Genomic DNA, 20951 nt, shown 5'->3' with positions numbered 1-20951 from the left:
GTAGGCAGTGTTCTCACATCTCAGACCTGCCAGTGGCTGCCCTGTCCCATCACAGCCACGTCCGTGTTTGCATCTGCCCAAGGGAATCCCATGGTGAGGGACGCTGGGTGCCCAGTGGCATTTCCGCAGCCCCTGAGTGTGCAGAGGACCCCATGTAGGAGGCCACCCTGGGGGCGGGGCCAGGCACCACAAGACTCAGGACCGAGAACAGGTTTATTCAGATCCGTGGTCGGCTACAAGTTTGGTTTGGTTACTGGTCACAGGCCCCAAATGCCACTACTCCGAGTTTACATCAAAATACAAAGCCCAATACTTACAGTTTGAAAACTTAAAAAAATACACCAAAGACTAAGGCTTTTAAAAATCTCAGTTGAAAAGTTCTCCCTGGTGCGTCATCTGTAGAATGAAACGCGTGTGAGATGCTGTGAGGATTTCTGACAGTGAACTCGCATTTGTCATATACTTTGGATATTTAAATCTTACCAAAAAATCAGTGTCTTTGAGTGCTTGATTTGACTGAGGATACAAATGATGCTTTTGACCATCTTTGGTTGTAGACCACCCACAGGGAACAAGGTGGTGACAGCCCTGACGACCTGCTCTGTGGCCTGGGGGCATCTGTGTTCTCGGAGGGTCTCTCCTCAAAAGCAGGCATATGGCCCAGACTTGGAACTACTGGGAAAATACAGTGGCCCTAACTTTGCCAAACGTGGTAGCAAAATCAGGTTTAAAATCATGAAACAGAGAACCATTGTCTAATTTTCTTAGGGCTCTCTTTTAGGGCCTGATTATTTTCTGGAGCCAGAGGCTGGGTTCCCATGTTGGGGTCTCACCGCCCACCTCCAGGGCGGCAAAGGCAGAGGCCGCAGGCCATCCGGGGAGGCCCAGCTCCTGAGCTTCACACGCTGAGGAAGAGAAAGGCGTCGCCCTGCAGGCCCTCTGGCTGAGGAAACGGGGAGGCCCAGGGCCGGCAGGCTGCCCGCCCCGTGTGGCTACCTCTCTGCCTGGCCCTGCCCTCGCTTTTCAGGTTCTCTTCAGATGGTTCCAGGGCTGCAAGAAAACGCCCCCTGGAAGCACGAAGGTGACAGGTGTTGGGTGCAGAGTGGCCTCCCTGGTGCCTGGGGGTGGTGGCCGGCCTGCAGTCAGAGCTGGTGCAGCTTGCCCTGATCGGTTAGCAGTGTCATGGCCGTGGCATAGAGGACATAGCCCAGCACGAGGAGCAGGGCACAGAGCAGGGGCCCGATGCAGAACAGAGAGGCCACGAAGAAGGCCAGCAGCAGGGCCAGCAGCGTCCGGTAGCTGCCCAGGAAGCGCAGGCTGAGCCGGGGGCCCCGGGCAAGGCTGGCCGCATGCCCCCGCCCCACGGGGCTCAGCAGGCGCCTGTCCGACAGCCCAGGCTCCAGGAGGTGGTAGCGACAGAAGCTGCCGAGGAAGTCGGCCCGCGAACACAGGGCCGCCATCTGACCTGCGAACTAGAGCACAGACAGGCCCCACTCTCACCTGCCGCTCGCGGGGCGGGGGGGCGGCCCTCCCTCCCACACTCACCCTGCGGTTGATGGCGGAGGACAGTCGGAAGAGCACTCGGACCAGGCTGGCAATCTCGTAGCTCCGGATGGGCTGCAGCTCCGAGTCTCCTTGGTACTCGATGTCAAAGCGCCGAAGCCCGTTGATGATCTGGAAGCAGTAGAAGGTGAGCCCCCGGGAGCCATGGCCACACTGAACAGAGGGCCCTGGAAAGCCCGACCCCTCGGGATGTGGGCCTCACCTGATACCGGCCCAGGGGTGTGAGGATGAGTCCGTCCTCCCCCACGATGCAGTCTGGGAGCTGCTTCTTCCCGTTCTCATCCTGCGTGGTCCCCAGGGCGAGTGTGAGCTGGGCGAGCTGGGCCTCGCTGAGCTGTCGGGGAGATGCCTGCCGTCACTTCCAAGGTGGAGGGAGGCCTTCCCCCCGCTGGGCCTCAAACGGCAACGAGGGGCCCAGGCACGTGACACCTGGGGGAGGTGAGCAGGGCCAAGGGCGTACCCGGAACACTTGGCACAGGTACTCCAGGGCCTTCTCCAGGTACTCGTCCGTCTTGCGGACGCTGTCCTGCCCCATCTCATCCAGGTCATTGCCTGGGTAGGAGCCATTGGTGTCCGCGGGGTAGAAGCCCAGCCACGACAGGAAGGGACGGGCGGCCGTGCTCTCCCCATGTTGGTCAGAGAGGGACTTGGCCGTCTGCTTGGCCTGTGTGATAAGCTGAGCCAGACGCAAGACCTGTGGGTGGGTGGGTGGGCGGTTAGCTGGCTCGGGGCCGCCTCATGGCACTGACAGCCCAGGGGTGGCTTCCACACGATGGAAAACTTAAAATGAGTTTTAAGGACTAAGGTGCACTTTCCAAGAGGGTACATCTATCATCAGAAAAAAACTAGACTCCACTGAACAAGACAGGGAAGGGGTGTGAAATGCCAGGGCCCAGAGGGCCCCGACTACTCACCAGTGCCCGGATCTCGGGCCCGAACATTGGGGTGTACTTGCAGTCCTGGCCCTCCAGGCTGTACACGTGGCTCTTCACCTTGAAGGAGGCGTCGGTGATGGCTGGTGGCCATGACGACAGGAAGCTGCCAGTGAACGTGGGCACCGTGAAGAGCCGGTGCTGGCGGTGGGGCATGACCAGCTCGGGCTCCAGAAACAGCTGCTCGCCTGGAAGGCAGGATGTGAGCCTGGCTGCGGCTCCAAGAGCATGGACATCGGGTCCCACCATAGGTCCCCGAGGGCAGTGACCGCATGGCGCAGGCCCAGCTCCCGGAAGTCCCTCTACCCCCACCCATCTCCACAGGGGAGTAGCTATGAGAAGAGCCCAACAGCAGCCCACAGCCTCCCAAAGCCACTATGAGCCACCAGGGGATGCGGCTCAGAGCTCCGTTCCCCTCCTGTGGGGCACACACGCAACCCCCGCGAGCGCACGGGTGACAGGGCTGGCAGGGGCCTCACCCCGCTGGATCATCTCAGCCAGGTTTGGCTGCGCGAAGACCTTGGCCACGCGGAACACCATGAGTGCGTTCTTGGGGCTGACGAGGTCCGTGCGCAGTGCGCGGCTCAGGAAGCCGAGGAAGAGCTTGGTGTACACAAGCAGGTTCTCTTGCACGAAGGGCGCCCTGCGGGCGGACGGACATCAGGGCTTCTCCTCAGCTTCTGGTCTCCCCCAGGTATCACGAATGGTGGCAGAGGGGCCGGGGGTGACACGAGGGGGCAGGACAAGTGGGCAAAGGTGAGGCCCCAAGGACAGAATCCTCCACAGACGAGGCCCATTCCCAGGAACAAGGCCACTGGGGGCGGGGCAGCCACACTGCAGGGCTGGCTAGGAAGGGCTATGGGGAGGTTTATGTGAGTCAATGTGGGAAAGGGACAGAAGGACAGAGGCCGCCCGTTGTCCCCAAGAGAGCAATCCTGGAACCTGGGCAAGTCCCAGCAGGGGACAAGGGGGTGGCCCGGGCCCCCTGCCTGCAGGACCTCGGGTCTGGGCTCACCATCTCTCTGACACACTCCGGGCCTGGCAGTCGCTGCTCGGGGCCTGCTTCTCAGGCGCGTACCTCCAGGGCTGCAGGTAGCTCAGCCACATCTCCAGGACCTGGGGAAACACGTGCAGCTGGGGCAGGTGGCTGGCGCTCAGGTGAGCAGGGGCACAGGGGGAGCCCGTGCCCCCTCAAGATGCCTGGTCCCTCAGAACAGGTCACCCAGCAGGCTTTCCCCCGAGTGCAGCGGAGGGCAGTGCGTGAAGCTGGGAACCCACCCTGCGTGGACAGCTGGGTTCAAGGTCGCGGCTGGCGGAACAGCACAAGAGGCCCCCAAGGCCTCCCTTCCCTCATGCACACACGCAGGGCAAAAGCCGTAGGACAACACTCACAGCTCTGAACGACGCGTCCAGGGGCCAGTGGCCAAAGCAGTGCTGCAGAAAGAGGTAGAGCTTCTGCTGGACAAACCTCGGGACGGCGGCCCTGTGGGAGAGGGGGCATCACCTCACAGGGGAGCCTGGCACCCCCTGGGGGCAAGGCCTCCTATTTTTAGCCCCATTCCTCAGAGGAAATTCCAAAGTTCAGAGAAGTTAGAGAACATTCCAGGGACACACAACACACGTGGCCAATCCAGTGTGGCTCCTGTGTGCGCCTCAGCTCAGCACGGCCCACGCATCGCCAGCTCTGCTGGCCCTGTTGGCCTGGGAGTCAGGCCACGGCCCTTGCCCTGCCGGGGTGGGGTGGGGTGGGGGTGAGGTGCAGCACCGAGCAGCCAGCTGCTCTCCTGCCACAGGGGAAGAAGGGGGAAGAGGGGGCAGCAAGATGGGGCCTCTCCTAGGCCAGCCTGAGAAGCAGCCAGGCGGCCCCCACCCACCTCTGGGCCAGGGTGGCAGTGAGGAGACAGTCCCAGGAGGGCTCGAGGTGACTGCCCCCCTGCCCACAGCCCATACCCACCGTTTGAACTCCTCCAGGGGGCTGGCGGCGTGGGAGTGGGCAGAGGGCGAGGCCTGCTCGGGCCGCAGGCTGTTGGCGAAGGCGTGCAGGTGCTTCAGCAGCAGCCGCACCACCAGCACATGCTCCTCGGTGGGCATGAAGGACTCCTGGGGGGAGGGCCCTCGTCAGTACCTCGTGCTGGGCTGTGCCCACCTCTCCCCCCATGGATGCACCGCACATGGCACCCTGGGACAGCCACTGGGGCAGAAGCTCTGCCATGTGCTTCCCTGCACTTCAACCCCCTTCATGGAGCCTCTGAGACAAACGCCCTCAGTCCTGCGAGCTCAGCTTTCGGTTCACAAAGGCCAGGAGGGTCTCTGAGACCCCCCATACACGGGGGAAGCCTGGGGGCCGGCCGCCTGCTCCCCACGCCCACCCCCAGCCCTCGGGCCTCGACAGACTTGTTGGAAGTGCTCTTGGCAGCTTCACCCCAAGGTGAGCAATGCCAAGTGGGGTGAAGGCGGCTCCCGGCCCTACGTGCAGGAAGCTGGGCACTGACCGGCAGCCCCCCCCCCGCCCCCCGCTGCCCAGGGCACAGTCTGCACAGGCCTCCCTGGCACGGAAATGCCTCCACAGGCCCATGCAACACACCCCAAGGCCGCTATGCCTGGGGGGGGAGGCGGGGGGTAATGTCCTTCTGCATGTGTCTATTTTTAGATTATATGGTGGATTTGCAGCGTTTTGGGGAAAAAAAAAAAAAGGGACACTTTAACAGTAATAAAAAACCACAGAGCATCCTCTGTGCCAGGCCGTGACTCTGCCTAGGGAGCTATCCCCTTTATCGTTCCCAGGAACTGAAACCCCCACCGCATCTCGCCCCCGCCCTCCACGTTTGCAGGGGCAACTCCCTGCCCCACGCCCAGCAACCACACTGGACACCACTGGGCTACTTTCTCTCTACATTTGTCAAAGTGCTTTCTTCCACTGCCTCCCTTCCCTGAGCCAAATGCCCACAGGAGCCCCTGGTCACAGCTGCATGTGGACACTTACGGGGCCAGGCCTCCCGCTGTGGAGGTGAAGGCAGGGGCCCTGCTCTTTGCCAGGTGAGGCCCTCCCCAGCCCAGGCCTGAGTGACACCCACTTCTGCATGTGGCCCGCCCTCGGCACCCCTTCTGGAACATTCTCTCCCTCCTCAGCGCAGCTGCCGCATCTGCTCAAATTCAAGTTCAGTGGTGTGTGGCCCCACCTAGGGTGAGGGGGACAGATCCCTGGCCGTGAGCACAGCTCCAGACACACGTCTCTGACCAGACTTCCCAGCGGTCGTGTCGTGGAGCAGCAAACTTCACAATGCCGTTGGCCCCAAACACCCAGCTCACTGACCACAGTCCATCCCTGGTCACTCCTGCCTAAGCAGACGGCAGTCCCCACAAGGTCACCGCCCATGAGCCCCAGGGCATCCACATCCTTGGTCAGTCCCCAGCACCAGGCCTGTACTGCAAAGGCCACACTACTTTGCCCCCACGAACGGGGCTAAGCACGGAGCCCTAAGACACCCGAGGACTCGACACCTTGGTTGGCCTGGGGCTTGGCCAGGTGGGTTCGGTGACCTCCCCCACAGCCAGTGGGATCCTGTGCATCACTCCCAGCCATGGGGCCACACACCCTGAACCCAGGTCCAGGCCGAAGGGCCTGGCTGTGCTTGGAACTGGTCTCTGGTCACCCCAGCCGGCCCCCAGCCAGACCCTGGCTACTGCGCAGGACATGAGCTCTGGGGTTAAACCATGGGGCGGGGGTGAAAGGGAACAAAACGAAAGCGGCCAGTACTTGGTGGGCGTGGAGGGCCTGGAGGCTGGGTTGGGCAGGGCTGTGGAGGGCGCTGCAGACACTGAGTCGGTAGTGCAGGACCTCCAGCTGAGAGACAACAGCAGAGAAGCCGAGAAGAGAGGGCGGGGGGAGGAGGAGGGGAGAGAAAGAAATAGTGAGAAAGAGCCCAGAAGTAAGGACAAGAAAAACAAAAAACAAAAGCACAAGTCAGTGACAATCCAAACAATCACAGCCCAGCAGCATCAGGCCAATGAGACGCCAACCACCCCCTCCAGGCGTGATCCTCCAGCTGCCAGGCAGAGGGAGGACAGAACCGCAAGGTCACCTGGGAGGCCCCTCCAGCCCCCGAGGTCAGCCCGACCCCATTGCACTGGGTGCAGCACATGTCAGCAGCCCAGCCACCTCCCTGGACACGCTGCTGGTCACCAAGGCCCGAAGACCCAGGCTCAGTAAAGAAACTTGAGAAGCCAGTTCTAGATGGAGGCCTCTGCCCAGAAGAGAAAAATATGTAATTTATTGGACTTCCTGGGTTGTCCGGAAAAGAAATTTATCAGCACATGATGGAATCAATTCCTACGTGTTAAAGACCCAGAGTCCCATCCTGAAAGGTTTTGTGCACGGGGCACCAGGCCCCACATCCTGGAAATGGTTAACGTGGTGCTAACACTTACTGGTTCTAATTCTGGTAAGACCAACCTCTACCTCCCTCTACCTCACCAGGAGCCCCCAGACACTAAGCCACACACACCCAGAGGCAGCTGGAACCCTGAGGCCAGGGGTAACAGCTGAGCTGGCACACCGTCCGCCCCCAACACCAGAACCTCCACCCTATCTCCCTGCAGCTAAGCACAGCCAGAGCCGGCCCAGCACATGTCCTGCCCCATGAGGGCCCGCCTCCTGCCCCAGCGCCATGCTTCACACAGAAGAGGCCTGAAGGAACGTGCCAGACGCTGGGGAGACAGGCACAGCCAGAGACACGCAGGGCTGGGGCAGGAAGGGGCACGGCCGCACTCAGCAAGGAAATGGGGAGCCCACGGTCCCCCTTCAGGCCCCAGCCCGGGCCCAGAGCACCCTGCAGGGAGCGTGCATGCGCCTGCACCCAGCCCGGCCACAGCCACACGAAGGGAGCTCCAGGAGCTGCACTTCCTGCACCCAGAAAACCCGGCAAACTGACCCCAGGGTTACGTGGGGCCAGCAAGGACTTCCACGTGGTGTGGGGCAGGCCTGGACAGACGGCAGGGGCCTTGGATGAAGCAGACCCCGCGGTTTCCCACACACCCCGCCTCCTCAGGTTTTGTTTTTCGGCCTCAACAGGTGGCAAACGGCAGAAGGTTTCTTGGCGCCTGGTGGGGCCTTCATGGTGCCCCCCCCCCGCACCGACCCAAGTCAACCTGAGCAGCCCTCACCCTCCTGTGACCATGGGGAGGAGTGGGAAGACCCCTCCCCATATGGACTCGGTGTTCCCCCAGGTGACCAGCAGCTCGGAAGGGCCCTCTGGCCGGCAGAGCTACGGCTAAGACCTGAAGCGGGTGGGCTACCCCGGGCTCCCGACACAGACGTGCAGACAGGAAGGTGACACCGCGAAGCAGCCTCTGCGAGACCAAGCCCCGCACGCCCCGCAGGGGAGCCAGCCCTGCCCGCCGGGCAGCGGCAGGAACGTGCAGCAGCAAGTGCACTCTGGAAGCAGACGGGGGCATGGTGGGCACTTTGCGACGCGAGAGGCCCAGGATGGATTCCCGGCCCCACCCCCGTTCTCCTCCTCCTCCTCCTGTGCGGGGCCAGGATGGAGGCTGGGACACCCTGCGCTCTAAGAGGAGTGTTGGGTCTGCGTCCCAGTCCTCCGTGCGGCAGAACCCTGGGCTGGGGAGCAGGACCACCGAGGGAAGGGCACAGGCCACTGTTCCAATGTGACCCACAGATTCTTAATTCCTAAGGAAGCCCTTGAGGAGTCTGACTGGCAGCGGCAAAAGCAAAGTCTAAGGAGCAAACTGCTGCACGGAAGTGGCACACTGCAGTCCTGCGCGCAGGCTGTGGACCTGAGCACCTCTCCCTAACTCAACAGAACTGTTCTACCCCGACCAGCCCTGTGGCCACAACCCCGGGAGGGGGCCAGGGACTCCAGGCCTCTGCACACACGTGAGCTGCCCAGCAAGGGAAGGAGGAAAAGGAGAGGAGGAGGAGGAGACAGCCCAGGCCACATGCAGGAGGGTGTCAGACCCCACCCACCACCAGGAGGGCTGCTGCCGCTGCTCTGGAGGACGTGGAGGGCAGCAGGGCCACCAAGGTGGGCAGAGTCTGCTGGGCGCCACCGCAGCAGGACAGCAGGAGGCGCTGTGACTCCCAAAGGCACCCACGGCTCCCACGCCCCAGAACACGAGCACCACAAACACATCTGTTCCTGCTGCCACGGAGAGGGCTCTGCAAGTAGCATGGGGAGGCCCAGAGACAACGGGCCTCAGCCGCCAGGGTGCAAGCCCAGCACAGAAGACAACCTGCCTGCTGCTCAGCACTTGAGGGAGGTAAGATGTCAGGTTGCTGGGTCCCACTAGCCAGTCCTTGAAACTAACTGAAATCAAGGACAAGCAGCAGCAGGCTGACCAGGGCCAGCGCGGGAGGTGGGAAGATAAACCGTGGCAGCAACATACCTTGGCGTGAGGGGACTGCATTTTTTGGTACATCTCCAAAGAATAATGATGAAGCCACATTTCAACAAAAACCTGCAAAAGAGCACAGCTGGTCAAAAGGTCTTTGACAAGGCCGTCAAGACCATTCAATGAGGGAAAGAACAGCCTCTTCAACATGTGCTGCTGAGAAAACAGGGTGCTCACATGCAAATGAGCACAGTCAGACCCTCACTCTACATCGTAAACAAGAAACAACTCAAAATGCATCAAAGACCTAGAATATAAGAGCTAAAACTGTAGAGCCTTAAAAGAAAGCGTGGGGGAATGCTTCACAACAATGGATTTGACAGTAATTTCTTAGATGTAAGTCCAAAACCATGGGCAACAAAGGAAAAAACTGGACTTCATGAAAATTAAAAGCTTTAGTGCATCAAAAGACACAACATACGTAGTAAAAAAGTAGCCCACAGAATGGGGGAAAATATTTGCAAATCATGTATCTGAAAAAGGATTAACATCCAGACTATATAGAGAATGCCTAGAAGTCAACAACAAAGTAGATCCCAATTCAGAAATGGGCAAAAGACTTGAATAGACGTTTCTCCAAATAAGATACACACGTGGCCAACAAGGACGTGAAACGCTGCTTAGCACCACATCACCAGGGCAGAGCAGACCAGTCACGACGATTAGGGTGGCCACAGTCAGAAACACAGAAAACAGCAAGTGTTCCGAGGGTGTGGGGAAACTGGACCCCTTGTGCACTGCTGGTGGGGATGAAAAATGGTGCAGCCACCATGGAAAACAGCATGGCAGGTCCTCAAAAAACTAAACAGAATTACCATACAGCCCAGTAATCCCACTTCAGAACAGATAATCAAGAGGACGGAAAGCAGGGTCTTAAAGAGAGAACTGCACACTCATGTTCACCACAGCCAAGAGGTGGAAGCAGCCCAAGTGTCCATCAGATGGACAGATAAACAAAACATAGTTAAACACACACAGCAGAATTTAACTCAGCTTTAAAAAGGAAATTCTGACATATACTACAACGTGGATGAGCCTTGAAGACATTATGCTGAGTGAAGCCAGTGAGTCATTAAAAAGAAAAATACTGTGTGATTCCACTGACAGAGGCAACGAGAAGGGTCAGATTCACAGAAACAAAGCAGGGTGGTGGGTGTGGGAGCTGGTGGGAGGGGGACTGAGGAGCTGCTGTTTGACAGGTATAGACTTTCAGTCTTACAGGATAGGAAGGTTCTGAAAACCCATTACAACAATGTAAACATACTTAGCGCTACTCAACTATATGCTTTAAAATGGTTAAGACTTAGATTTTACATTATGTGTATTTTACCTCAGTTCCCAAATAAAATCAGAACCCCATCTCATCCACACTCCAGGCTCTCAACAAGCCATGCTTGTGGTGACCCACTCAGCCCTGGAATCCAGCATCAGAACAGCGGAATATCTCCAAGGTGGCGCTGAAGAGACAGGCCTGGGGTCTGCTGGAGCCGCATAAGGTCACACACAGGACTGCCGTCCCCACTGGGGCCCCCTGGCATGGAGGGGATGGGGTCCTGCTGAGCAAGGGGAGGCCCCCCCATTCAGTGCCCTAAACACGCTGCTGCAGCAGGGCTTACTATCCACCCCTCCCAAACCACGGTAGCGGTCAGAGAGGGTGACCCAAGCCACTGGAAAGTGAAAGGCTGCGCAGCCATTGTGTCACCACAATAAAATAGGACTCTGTGGACAGGGGGTCCCAGGGTGAAAACACTGCCAGTAACACAGAGGTGAGACAGGTGGGCAAATTCTTTCTCATCACTCACAGCAGAGACACTAACAATTGACAGCCACCCCCAGACCAAGGGGCAGTCTTTAGGCCCTTGCACCCTGGGGTGCGCAGTGCTGAGCAGTTTATCTGAAACAGAAACAGAGAAGGCACCCAGGCTCTCACCTGGAGCAGCGTCTCCGACCTCCAGATCTCGTGGGAGGTGGGGTCTGCATTCACAGACGTCTGATGAGAGATGTGTCGCTTCAGGAGGCTGGTGTGGTGCAGGCCGTAGGACGCAAAAGGCACGGCTGGCGTCCTGAGGGAGACACAGAAGAAGATCTCTGTCGGCAGGCTCCCACGGGTGTGGCCACGGCAATCTGGGCCTCAAACCCAGGAGAGCAGCGACAAGTACAACCCGTGGAAGTGTCCAACGACCCTCAAGTCCACGTTGCTATGTGTGAATAAACAAACAGAAGAGTGAATTTTCCATCCACATCTGCCCACTGATAAATGCAGGACGGGTGAGACCAGAAAAGCGTTGTTTGCCAACCACCCTATTCACAATGGATCTGGCTGAAATGAAGACCATGAGGGATGCCGACACTGCTGACAAGAGTGGGGGCTCAGTGGATCTTCCCACTAAGTCCCCCGTTCACTAATTGAGGCCCAAAGACCTTCGTTAACTTTACAGGAGGAAAACCTGGCATCACCCTCAGCCCAGCAAGTGGGCTCATGGGCACCACGGCCGCCACTGCGGTGCCCCCGCCAATGATGCCCAACCTGGGCCTAATCATGGGAAACACCCAAGAACCCACTGTGCACACACCAGCTGTCAAGGTCAGGAAAGGCTGTGGGACCTTCTGGACAACAGAGAGACAGCCGCATGCGGGAAATGACCCTGCACGGAACCCAGCTGCGTGACAGCCATGAGTGGGGCAGCTGGTGAAACCCAAGTGGGGTCTGGGGATGAGATGGTGGCCTGGCAGCAACACTGCCTCCTGATTTGAACGGAATGGCCGTGGTTACAGAGATGCACACACTTTCAGAAAACACACCCTGAAATGTTAAGAGGTAACGGCGTCGTGTCTATAACTTACTCAAATGGCCCAGGAAAAAACACACACAGATTAAACAGAATAAAACAACTCGGAAATCAACAGGCATGAAGGGCCTGTGAAAGTTCTTTGTTATATGTAGCAATGTGTAAAATCTGAAATTATTTTGTGAAAACAAATCAAATCCAGCCCAGAAAACTGCCTAGCAGCTGAAGTCTGCCTTTGAGGGGGTGTGAATCCAGGCCACACTTGGGTCCTCCCCCGACCCCAGATCCCTGGCCCCCACTCCCCAGGCCGCAGCATCAGCAACACCTGTGCAGCCCCTCCCCCGCACTCCTCTTCGCCATCCCCTTTCCTTGGGAGCTTCTGTCCACACGAGTTTGGGGTAACGGCACAGCACGTGCCAGCAGATGTGGGGGGACAGCACCTACAGGAAAGAGCTGCAGCCTCCAGGGAAGGAGCGGGGGATAGTGAGGCAAGGGCCAGAGGAGCACAGGCTCCTCACCCCTGGACAGGCCGGCCTCACGCTCCCCTCCTGCTCTGCCCGTGCCAGCGGCTCTTTACCACAGGCCCTGGCTCAGCAAAGGCCTGGTCCCCGAGTCCACAGGTCCCTGCTAGTCTCACTTGGCCACAGCTCAGCGCTGCCCACAAGCCCCTCCTCTCCAGGACCAATCGCCCAGCGCTGCCAATCAGCTCTCGGCTTTGAGTCCCTCACCACCCTGCTCACCGCTGGGCATGGGGCTTGGGTGCCGCGTGTGGAGAGGGCGGCCACAAGCAGAACACGGCCCGTTCCCATACCAGAGCCAGGCCCCGTCCACAGGGCCACAGAACCTGCCTGCTTCAGAGACGTCCCCCTCACCCCGCCCTCCAGCCTGTGCTCAGCTGGGGCTGCAGAATCTCAGGCCTAAAAAAAGCAAGTGCTCCAGACAAGGAGCGGCACCACTGTCCCCATGAGCAAAGCCCTCCAACCAGGAAGGGCCAGGCCTTACCTAGTGTTGGGCTCAGGCCATCTCAGCCACTCACCTGGGAGCCGGTGAGGGGCTGGGCCCCCCCGGGCTGGAGGAGAGAGGGGGGAGCACGCTGCCTTCTGTGGGCAGGAACCACGCCAGGTACCTGTCCACCAGGATGAAGTAGGCGCAGTCTGAAGTGCGGACGTGGAGGGCCCCGGGGGGCGGCTGGAAAGCAAAGCTCCTGTGAGCACATGGCTGTGGGCACCGCCCCAGGCTGCTGACCCAGCAATCACAGGGCGGTGCCAGGAGAAAAGCCCCCACCACAAAGGGCCTGACTAGACCCCTCAGTCCTGACCAGCCCACACACACCCCCATCCCCCCACCCTGCCCACACCAGTAGCCACCTCCTACAGAAAGCCTCCCTGACCACCACTCAGGGCACCAGCCCACCCCACATGGCCCATCAAGCCTGCCCCCAGCCTGTCATCCTCACTAAGTGAGGGTGGCCTGAGGGGCAAAGGCTGGAGGGAGGGGGACCCGGGGAAAGGAGGTAGGAAAGGGAGGAGAAATGGAGGAAGGCAGGCCGACGGCTGGCCCAGCCCTTCTTTGTGTGGACACAAGCCCTGGGCCTCAGCCCCTCCCTGCACGGGGGCTTCAGTAAAGCAAACCCAGCTCAGAGGCACCCCTTCTGTACCTTTTGAGTGATGAGGCTCAAAGCAAAGAAGAACATGTAATACTCGAATGGATCTGAGGGCCATGTCAGGGGGCAAATGACAGGGCTGTCGGGGCCCCCCACCCAGCTCTGTGTTGGCCGCCCGGCCTCCCCCACCGCGGGGCCGACAAAGGATACTGAGGGCCAGGTGAAGGCCAAGGCCCCCGGTTGCGGGGAGCTGGACCTTGTTGTGGTACAGAGGGCTGTCGGGGAGAACACGCTCCTGGATGGACGCCTTCACAGGGTCCTGTGGACAGACAGAGGTGGCCCTTGGGAAGGCTGCCGAGGAGCCCAACACACAGACCCCCCTGGGGAACAGTGCTGTCCTCTGTGCGGTGCTTGTGCAAAAAAGCTTCACACAGACTCTGTCCCTTCGTCCTCACACAGACCCACCACAGTGGGGCTGCAGCTGTGTGCATCTCTGACCCAGCCAGGCACTCGATGGATCCTGTCTGCTTTGTTTCTCATACCCATGAGTGAGCCACCCCTTAATTCGCCCCCACAGGACTGGAAACTCAGAAAGACAAAGCTACCAGTCATGTGGCCCTGCCACTCAGCCAGGAGCCAACCAGGCCCTCCCACTGGCAGAGTTCAGATGACCTTTGAAAAAAAAAAAAAACCATTGAAGTTCCAATCTGTGATGGCTCCTGGGCCCTGAAAAGATACCATGACGTTCCGGCCACTGTCACAGCCCTGCAGGCCCCTGCCCACCCACCAGCACTGCAGCCACTGCGTGGGGCACCCGGCCCCAAGCCTGGCTCTCACCACCATAGCTTACTTACAGGCAGGTAAGAGACAGGAAAATCAAATTTATAGTCTTCAGCTTGAAGTTTATAAACCAACTTCATCATTGGGCCCCTGAACATGAACAACAAAAACAGGGCAAATGAACCGTGAACCATCTTGCTTTGACGGTTCCTTAAAAGTGACTGCAAACAAGATCACTGTGAGAGAAAGTCCAGTCCCTCTGGGGTAACAGACCAACCTACCCGGGGTCTAGGAATTCCATGGCGATACTGTACTCCACAGGGCTCACGCGGCCCTGCAAGCAGCGGAGGTTCCACCCAGCCAGGACGCCATCCAAGCTGCCAAAAATGCTCTCAACCAGCCATGGGAAGATGGCATGCAGCTCCTGCAACAGCACAGGGAGATTTTGGGCAAGCTCCTGGGGACCACTGCCTGCCTCCCTTACTGGCTCTGGGCCAAGGACGTCACTCCCTGGCCTGGAGACCAGCAGGACCAGTGGCGCCCACAGGAGCAGCTGTGGATCCTTTTGTTGTGCTTGCGTGGCTGCTTCATGTCTGACCCCGTTACATAAGCCAGCGTATGATTAAAAGGTTTATTTAAAAATTCTGGGGGTGGTGGGGGGGCAGTTCAAATTTCCAGATCCACTAGGTTCAAAATGCTCTGGGTGATTCTTGCTACTTGCTTCTAGGCCTCCACCCGCCCTCACCCCCAACTACCGCAGGGAGCAAGCAGAAGGGTCGGGCAGGGAAAGAGGAGGATAAGACCCCACAGTGGGGATGTCCCTGGTGGCGCAGTGGTTAAGAATCCGCCTGCCAATGCAGGGGACACAGGTTCGAGCCCTGGTCCGGGAAGATCCCACATGCCACGGAGCAACTAAGCCCATGCGCCACAACTACTGAGCCTGCGCTCTAGAGTCTGCGAGCCACAACTAGTGAAGCCCGCACGCCTAGAGCCTGTGCTCCACAACAAGAGAAGCCACCACAATGAGAAGCCCGCGCACCAAAAGAAAGAGTAGCCACCGCTCACCGCAACCAGAGAAAGCCCAGGCACAAAATGAAAACCCAACGCAGCCAATAAATCAATCAATATATTAAATAAATAAAAATAAAAATGCCAGAAACTTTTGACCCGAAGAGAGCTTTACTAAAAAGGGTGGAACCATCCGTTCTTCCTCAGGGCAAGCCCTTCCTGTCATCTGGTGGCAACTCCTGGTCCAGGCGGGCCTCCTGAACTGACCCGCACTTACTCTGCCAATTCAGGGTGTGGCGTAAACACATACTTTCAGTACTTACAGCAGGGCTCAACCTTGGCACTGCTGACATTTGGGGGTGGACGCGTCTTTGTCCTGGAGGCTGTGCTGTGCCCTGGGGGACGGATGCCAGCACGCCTGGCCTCCACTCACTCGGGGCCGGCAGCACCACCCCATGTAGCAACTAAAAATGCCTCCAGACACTGCTAAGTGTCCCATGTGGGACAGAAGGCCCACGGCTGAGAAAGCCTGGTCTACGTGGTCGTGGTCACATGTTTACATGTGTCACAAACGTGAGAGTTGCAATACAGGGTCAGGCCTCCGCAGAGCAGCGCTCAGAGGTGGGAGGCAGGGGCTGCAAGAATGCTTTTCCAGGAGTGTGTGAGACACGCCCCCAAGAGACGCTGCAGAACTGTACCTTTGCTGGAAAGTCCTCGATGACTTTAACCAAGTCTTGGCACCGCTGTGCAAAGGGTTTACTTATAGAGTCGGCTTTCAGGCTAGCCTAGGAGACACAAAAAACCAAAATAAAGCGAGCACATTTGCTTTGCAGCTTTTGCTGATATTCTGGTGCGAGTCAAAACAGAAATCCAGGGACTTCCCTGGTGGTCCAGTGGTAAAGAATCTGCCGTACAATGCAGGGGACGCGGGTTCGATCCCTGGTCAGGGAACTAAGATCCCACATGCTGTGGGGCAACTAAGCCGGCGCTCCACAACTACTGAGCTTGTGCGCCTCAACTAGAGAGACCACGCGCCCTGGAGCCTGTGCGCCACAACTAGAGAAGAGAAAACCTGCAAGCCACAATTAGAGAGAAGCCCGCACACTGCAACAAAAGATCCCGCATGCCTCAACGAAGATCCTGCAGGCTGCAACTAAGACCTGACACAGCCAAAAATAAATTAAATAAATGATTAATAAATCTTTAAAAACAAATAAACAAACAGTAATCCAAGTGACGGGCAGGAATCAGACATAGCACTGGCCTGACTGCCCAGCACCTCACACATCAGGTCGTGTGTGTGTCCAGGGCCTACAGGACACCCCTAGGCGAGGCCAGGGTCCTGTGCTCTCTAGGCCAGGACTTTCCAGGCTGGCTCCCAGCTCCCTCTGTCAGGCACCCCAGCTACCTCAGAGAGCTGCACATCATGAGAACAAAATCCACCCAGATCCAATCCACAAGCAGGGGGTTGGCTCCTGGGTCAGCCCCGCAGCCGGGGGGGACCCCACACAGATCAGAGCACTCACCGTGTGTGCACGTGAATGGGAAGTTTCCCCCGGGGCTAACCACCCACCATTTATAGCCCTGTGATTGTGAGCTACCATTTGTTGTCACTGGCCCTCTGACCCAAGACGTCCTTTATCTGTTACCTTCAGAGACGCAGCAGGCCAAAAACCACAGACAGCTTCAGCCAAATGCCAACACTCTGGTGACGGAGAAGCCAGAAAACATTCAGGACAAGAAGGAAATGTACCCCAGATCAGGAGTGAGGGAAAGCTCTCGTCTTTTCTGACCACAAAGGGAAGAAGGCCCTGTGCACATGGATGAACATCAGGAGGAAAGGCCAGGTTTCTAACCACAAAGGCTTTGCCCAGGGTATCCAAGGCCCTGGCCACCTCCACACAAGGATGGGGTCCACAGGGTCTCGGTCAGAGGCAGACACCCGGCTGTGCAGGCCTGGGTCGGATCTGCTGGCTCTAGAGGGGCACTGAAGAAGAACATCCTTCCAAATACAGGTTTATAAAAAGTGCAGGCCTAGTGCCCCAGCACAGCAGCCTCCTTCCGTTTTTCACCAATGACAGTTACGGTCATTAAAACACCTCGCTTTCGTGTAAGGATTTACAAGACGTGAAAATGTGGGTGTACATCCTTCTCCCTTGCTCCTCCCCACACCCCAGGAGACTGAGGAAACGGCATTTCAATCAACTCCTCTTGTAGATGAGAAAACCAGGGCTCAGCAGCTGCATAAACCCAAGGTCCTGCACCAACAGAGGGCAGAGTCGAGCCTGAGGGTTCTCACCCGAGTCCAGTGTTATTTCCAGCACATCCCCCCAAAATGTCACCACTGGACAGTTCTTCAAGTCAGTGGCAAAACCCTCAAGTCCCTCCGCTGCAGAGCAACAATCACCCTGGCACGCGGGCGGGCAGCTGACACTTACCAGCAGGAAGCTGGGCTGCTGCAGGTGGGGGAAGGCCATGGCAGCCTCCTGGGCAGGGTCCAGACGGGCCGTCTTAGAGGACCACTGCAGAGAGACAAAGACAAAACCTCAACCTCTGCCACACAAGACACACAAGGCCAGGAGAATATCTGCACAGCTCAGCACCACTGCACTGCCAAGGCCCACGCTTTACAGAAATGCTGCTTACGTGCCTGCCGTCCACAGGGTCCAGCCCCGGAGCCAGGTCTGTGGCAGGGAGCCCTTGGGAACACTTGGTTAAGCTTGTGTGGCACTTGCCACATGCCAGGCCTGGTTCTGAGGGTTCTCCATACATTTCTCATTTAATCCTCGGTGGCAGGCAGGCAGGATTCTAGACAGCCATCCAAGATTCCTGTCTCTGGTCATTCAAACACTCTTCTAGGTGCTGCTGTGAAGGGGTTTTGCAGATACAATTAAAGTCTCAAGTGTGAGAGCCGTAAGATACAGGGCAGTCCTGACTCATAGCCAGCAACGAAATGGGGACCTTAGTTCTACCACTGCAAAGAGCTGGATCCTGCCAGCAACCTGAATAAGCTTGAAAGCAGATTCTTCCCAAGAGCCTCCAGATAAGAGCAAAGCTGGCCAACAGGTCGATCTCAGCTTTGAGAGACCATGAGCAGAGAACCCAGCTGAGCCTGCATTTCTGACACATAACCATGAGATAACCAACAGATGCAGCTTTAAGCTGCAAAGTTTGTTAAGCAAGAATAGAAAATACATCCTCATAACAACCCTACGAGGTCAGTACAGATAAGGAAATGGAGGCAGAGAGAAAAATCACTTGCTCTCCGCCAGCTGGGGAATGGCAGAGCCAAGACTCAAACCCACAGACCTCCTCACTACTCTCCCATAGAGACAGGTGGACACATCTCCTCTGTCTTACTTGTGCTCTCTGAAAAGGAAGGAAGGGGACGAGCCAGCTTTGCCAATGGAGGCTTTGAACAGCCACCAGAAAATCAGGGGTAGCTCTCCAGAATCCTACCTCTCTGTGCCCCCAATCAGAAACTGAAAATATCCAGACTCGGACTGAGCAGAGAGGGAGTATGCAAGTCTCACTGATGAGCTGCTGATGGCTTTCCTGGCACAGCTCTGCCCATGGCCTGAGGAACGGTGCTGATGCAGCAACTGGCAGTGTATGTGGATGGAGAGGCTGGGTGGGCAGCTGAGGCATTATGAACACCTTCCCATGAAACCGAGCAGAAACCTGCACACTCCCCACCCCTGTACAAAGGCCCCTCCAAGTCCCCTGCCTCTTGTTTGTAGAAAAGCTGAAGTTTCCCAGGTCTCCCTGAGTCACAAAAGAGCAGGCTCAAGCAGCTAACGATTAGGACAAGAGAGTCACAGAATCCTTCAGTGTCTGATGTACACTCCTGAGTTGTTTTACAGATACTATAACTGCCACCAGAGGGAAAAAGCCAAATGCATGATGACCAGACAGTAGCCATGACATAAGCTGCTCCATCTGTGGCTAGCACGATTCAAAAAACTGGCCTCAAGACAATGAGATTAACGTTATTGCTCATAATAATCTATATCTTTGTGGGCATCAAAATAATTGTAGCTTGCTCTGCCCAATTTTTAGTAAGCAGGCAACTAAAATTGTCAGCAAAGAGATGCCACAGACTCATGTTGACATCTTCCACTCTAAGAATACTGCGCGCTATGTCAGCATGAAGAAGTTACAGAAGATGAGCCTTTGCCCCTAATCCCACAGAAATGGAATGATGTCAGACAGTGGGGATCTGTAAGCAGCTCCTTTGCCCCGTTCCTGTTTGCCCATTTCTGTTCGCCTCAAACCTTATAGAAATGAGGTCACCAGGCAACACTTAACCTAACTCCTGACATATGCTCTACTGAATGCACATAATACCTTGCTTAACCTATTGATTCCTTCCCTAGATTAAAAGAAGTAGGAATGAAAAATTAAGTAGTTAAAGAATGACTAGCTCTTTACCCCCAGCTTCTCCCTGTGCAATCCGGCAGGAGATCACGCAGGCAAGATAACATCTGAAGAAAGCTCATGAGGAGTCAGCCAGTCCACACCCAATGGAAAATGACGCAGAGCTTGACCTTCTGCCTCGATTCTGAGATTCTTTCCCTTCTTCCCTTTAAAAACTGTCACGGCTGAGCAGAATCTTTGGAGTGCGTTCTGGGACACCAATCCACCTTCTACCCGGTTGCTGGCCTTCTGAGTAAAGCAACCTTTCCTTTGTACCAACACTTGTCTCTGGAGTATTGGCTTTTGAGCTGGGAGGAGCCGAGTCTGAGTTCAGTAACACTGAGACTGTTCAACTCCTAATTAAACTAGCTATGGGTTTCAGTTTTAAGGATGACTTAAATAAAACGTTTCAGTCCTTAACCAAGTGGTCCAGGGAACACTGCACTACTCCAAAACGATCAAAGCGACATAAAACCCTGAACTGTTTGCTAAGGGCAGAGCTTTAGAGATGATGAATTAAATGCTGCTCCTTGCTTAGAGCAAGTTTGCAGAGGTAGCGGCTGAAGGAATGAGCCCGAGGCGCCCAAGCGCCCCTCCTTGGGGAGAGGGCAGCGTCTCCCCGCCACGCCGCCTGCGCTGTGTGCCCAGCCTCCGCTTCATCCCGCCACCTCCACACCCGCTGCCTTCAGGAGCGGCTTCCGATCCGCTTTCGGGGTCCCTCCCGTGAGCTGCAGCCCCGTCAACGCCAATCTCGCCAGGGCCTCCCTCTGGCCGCGCTGCGAGCGGGGCGTGCTTCCGCCTGCCGCTCACTACTGCCCCGTGAAGGGAGCGCCGGGGCCCCCGTGTCACAGACGCGGAAACTGAGGCTCCGCAAAGACGGCCCACACCGGGGGAGGCGAGGAAGGATCGGGTCGGGCCGGGGCCGAGACCCACCCCGCTCCCTCCACACCGCTCGCTGAGTCCCAGACTCTCCCTCCTCCACCGCGCGCAGCGAACGTTAACCGCGGGCCCACCGGGGTGGGGCGTGCGAGGTGCGCGGGAAGGCGACGGGAGGGCGCAGTCCGGCCCTCGGCGCCCTGCCGGCCCGGCCCGAGGACCGGGGCTCGCGTGGGAACAGAGCTGGTTTCGGCGGAAGTTCGGGGTGGCCGCCGGGACGCGAGGCCGGACCGCGCGCGATTCCCACCATTCACCTGAAGGAACCACAGCGTCTCCAGCTTTAAGGACCGAGGCCGCCATTCAGCGACCCGGCGCCGAAATGTCGTCATCAAGCTGCGCGTGGCGTCACGTTCCCCCGGCCTAGCAGGAAATGTGCCGCCACCTCCTCTGGCTGACACAGTAAAAGGCGCGTGCGCAAAGCGAAGGACCGCCTCGGAACGCGCGTGCGCAGCGGGGAAATCAGCCGTAAGGAGCGCGCGTGCGCAAAGACGTGTCGGTGCGTTAGGGCTTCGAGGC

At 57.6% G+C, this 20951-nt stretch overlaps 1 protein-coding gene across 9 annotated transcripts; it reads right to left on the bottom strand.

Annotated features, from left to right (window-relative positions):
* Nucleotides 1-199: 199 nt before the first annotated feature.
* SMPD4 (sphingomyelin phosphodiesterase 4) lies at nt 200-20821 on the bottom strand. Of its 9 annotated transcripts, none has more exons than XR_016387566.1 (21): nt 17730-19506; nt 17522-17605; nt 15782-15868; nt 14357-14499; nt 14150-14225; nt 13506-13614; nt 13350-13402; nt 12729-12880; nt 10834-10966; nt 8898-8969; nt 6253-6339; nt 4450-4595; nt 3888-3978; nt 3511-3611; nt 2975-3138; nt 2478-2683; nt 2024-2257; nt 1766-1897; nt 1546-1674; nt 484-1472; nt 200-396 (listed from the first exon to the last, which is right to left on the bottom strand). XR_016387566.1 is itself a non-coding variant. In XM_022551235.3 (21 exons), the coding sequence occupies exons 2-21, from the start codon at nt 17853-17855 to the stop codon at nt 1143-1145; spliced, it is 2655 nt and encodes an 884-aa protein (XP_022406943.1). In that variant the 5' UTR covers nt 17856-17948; nt 20690-20754; the 3' UTR covers nt 200-1142. The 9 variants fall into 9 exon arrangements, 8 of the variants coding, with proteins under 8 accessions (XP_022406943.1, XP_022406942.1, XP_022406945.1 ...); XM_022551235.3 differs by adding an exon at nt 20690-20754 and having other exon boundaries at nt 200-1472; nt 17730-17948; XM_022551234.3 differs by adding an exon at nt 19515-20506 and having other exon boundaries at nt 200-1472; nt 17730-17948.
* Nucleotides 20822-20951: the final 130 nt, after the last annotated feature.

This window comes from Delphinapterus leucas, chromosome 14 (genome assembly GCF_059928025.1).
Source record: "Delphinapterus leucas isolate spDelLeu-1000000601 "Yukka" chromosome 14, BTC_Dleu_Yukka2, whole genome shotgun sequence".
Taxonomy (NCBI): Eukaryota; Metazoa; Chordata; class Mammalia; order Artiodactyla; family Monodontidae; genus Delphinapterus; species Delphinapterus leucas.
The sequence above is the reverse complement of the archived record's forward strand: the minus strand, read 5'-3'. Positions and strand labels throughout refer to the sequence as shown.

What these genes read in the sequence shown, in the direction of transcription:
- SMPD4 (XM_022551235.3), bottom strand. Translation starts at nt 17,855, where the DNA reads ATGTATGGAGAACCCTCAGAACCAGGCCTGGCATGTGGCAAGTGCCAC. An exon ending in ATGGAATTCCTAGACCCCGG is followed by an intron (nt 14,226 to 14,356) that starts GTAGGTTGGTCT and finishes GTTCATGTTCAG; the next exon opens with GGGCCCAATGATGAAGTTGG. An exon ending in CCCCTGGAGGAGTTCAAACG is followed by an intron (nt 3,979 to 4,449) that starts GTGGGTATGGGC and finishes CCTCTCCCACAG; the next exon opens with GGCCGCCGTCCCGAGGTTTG.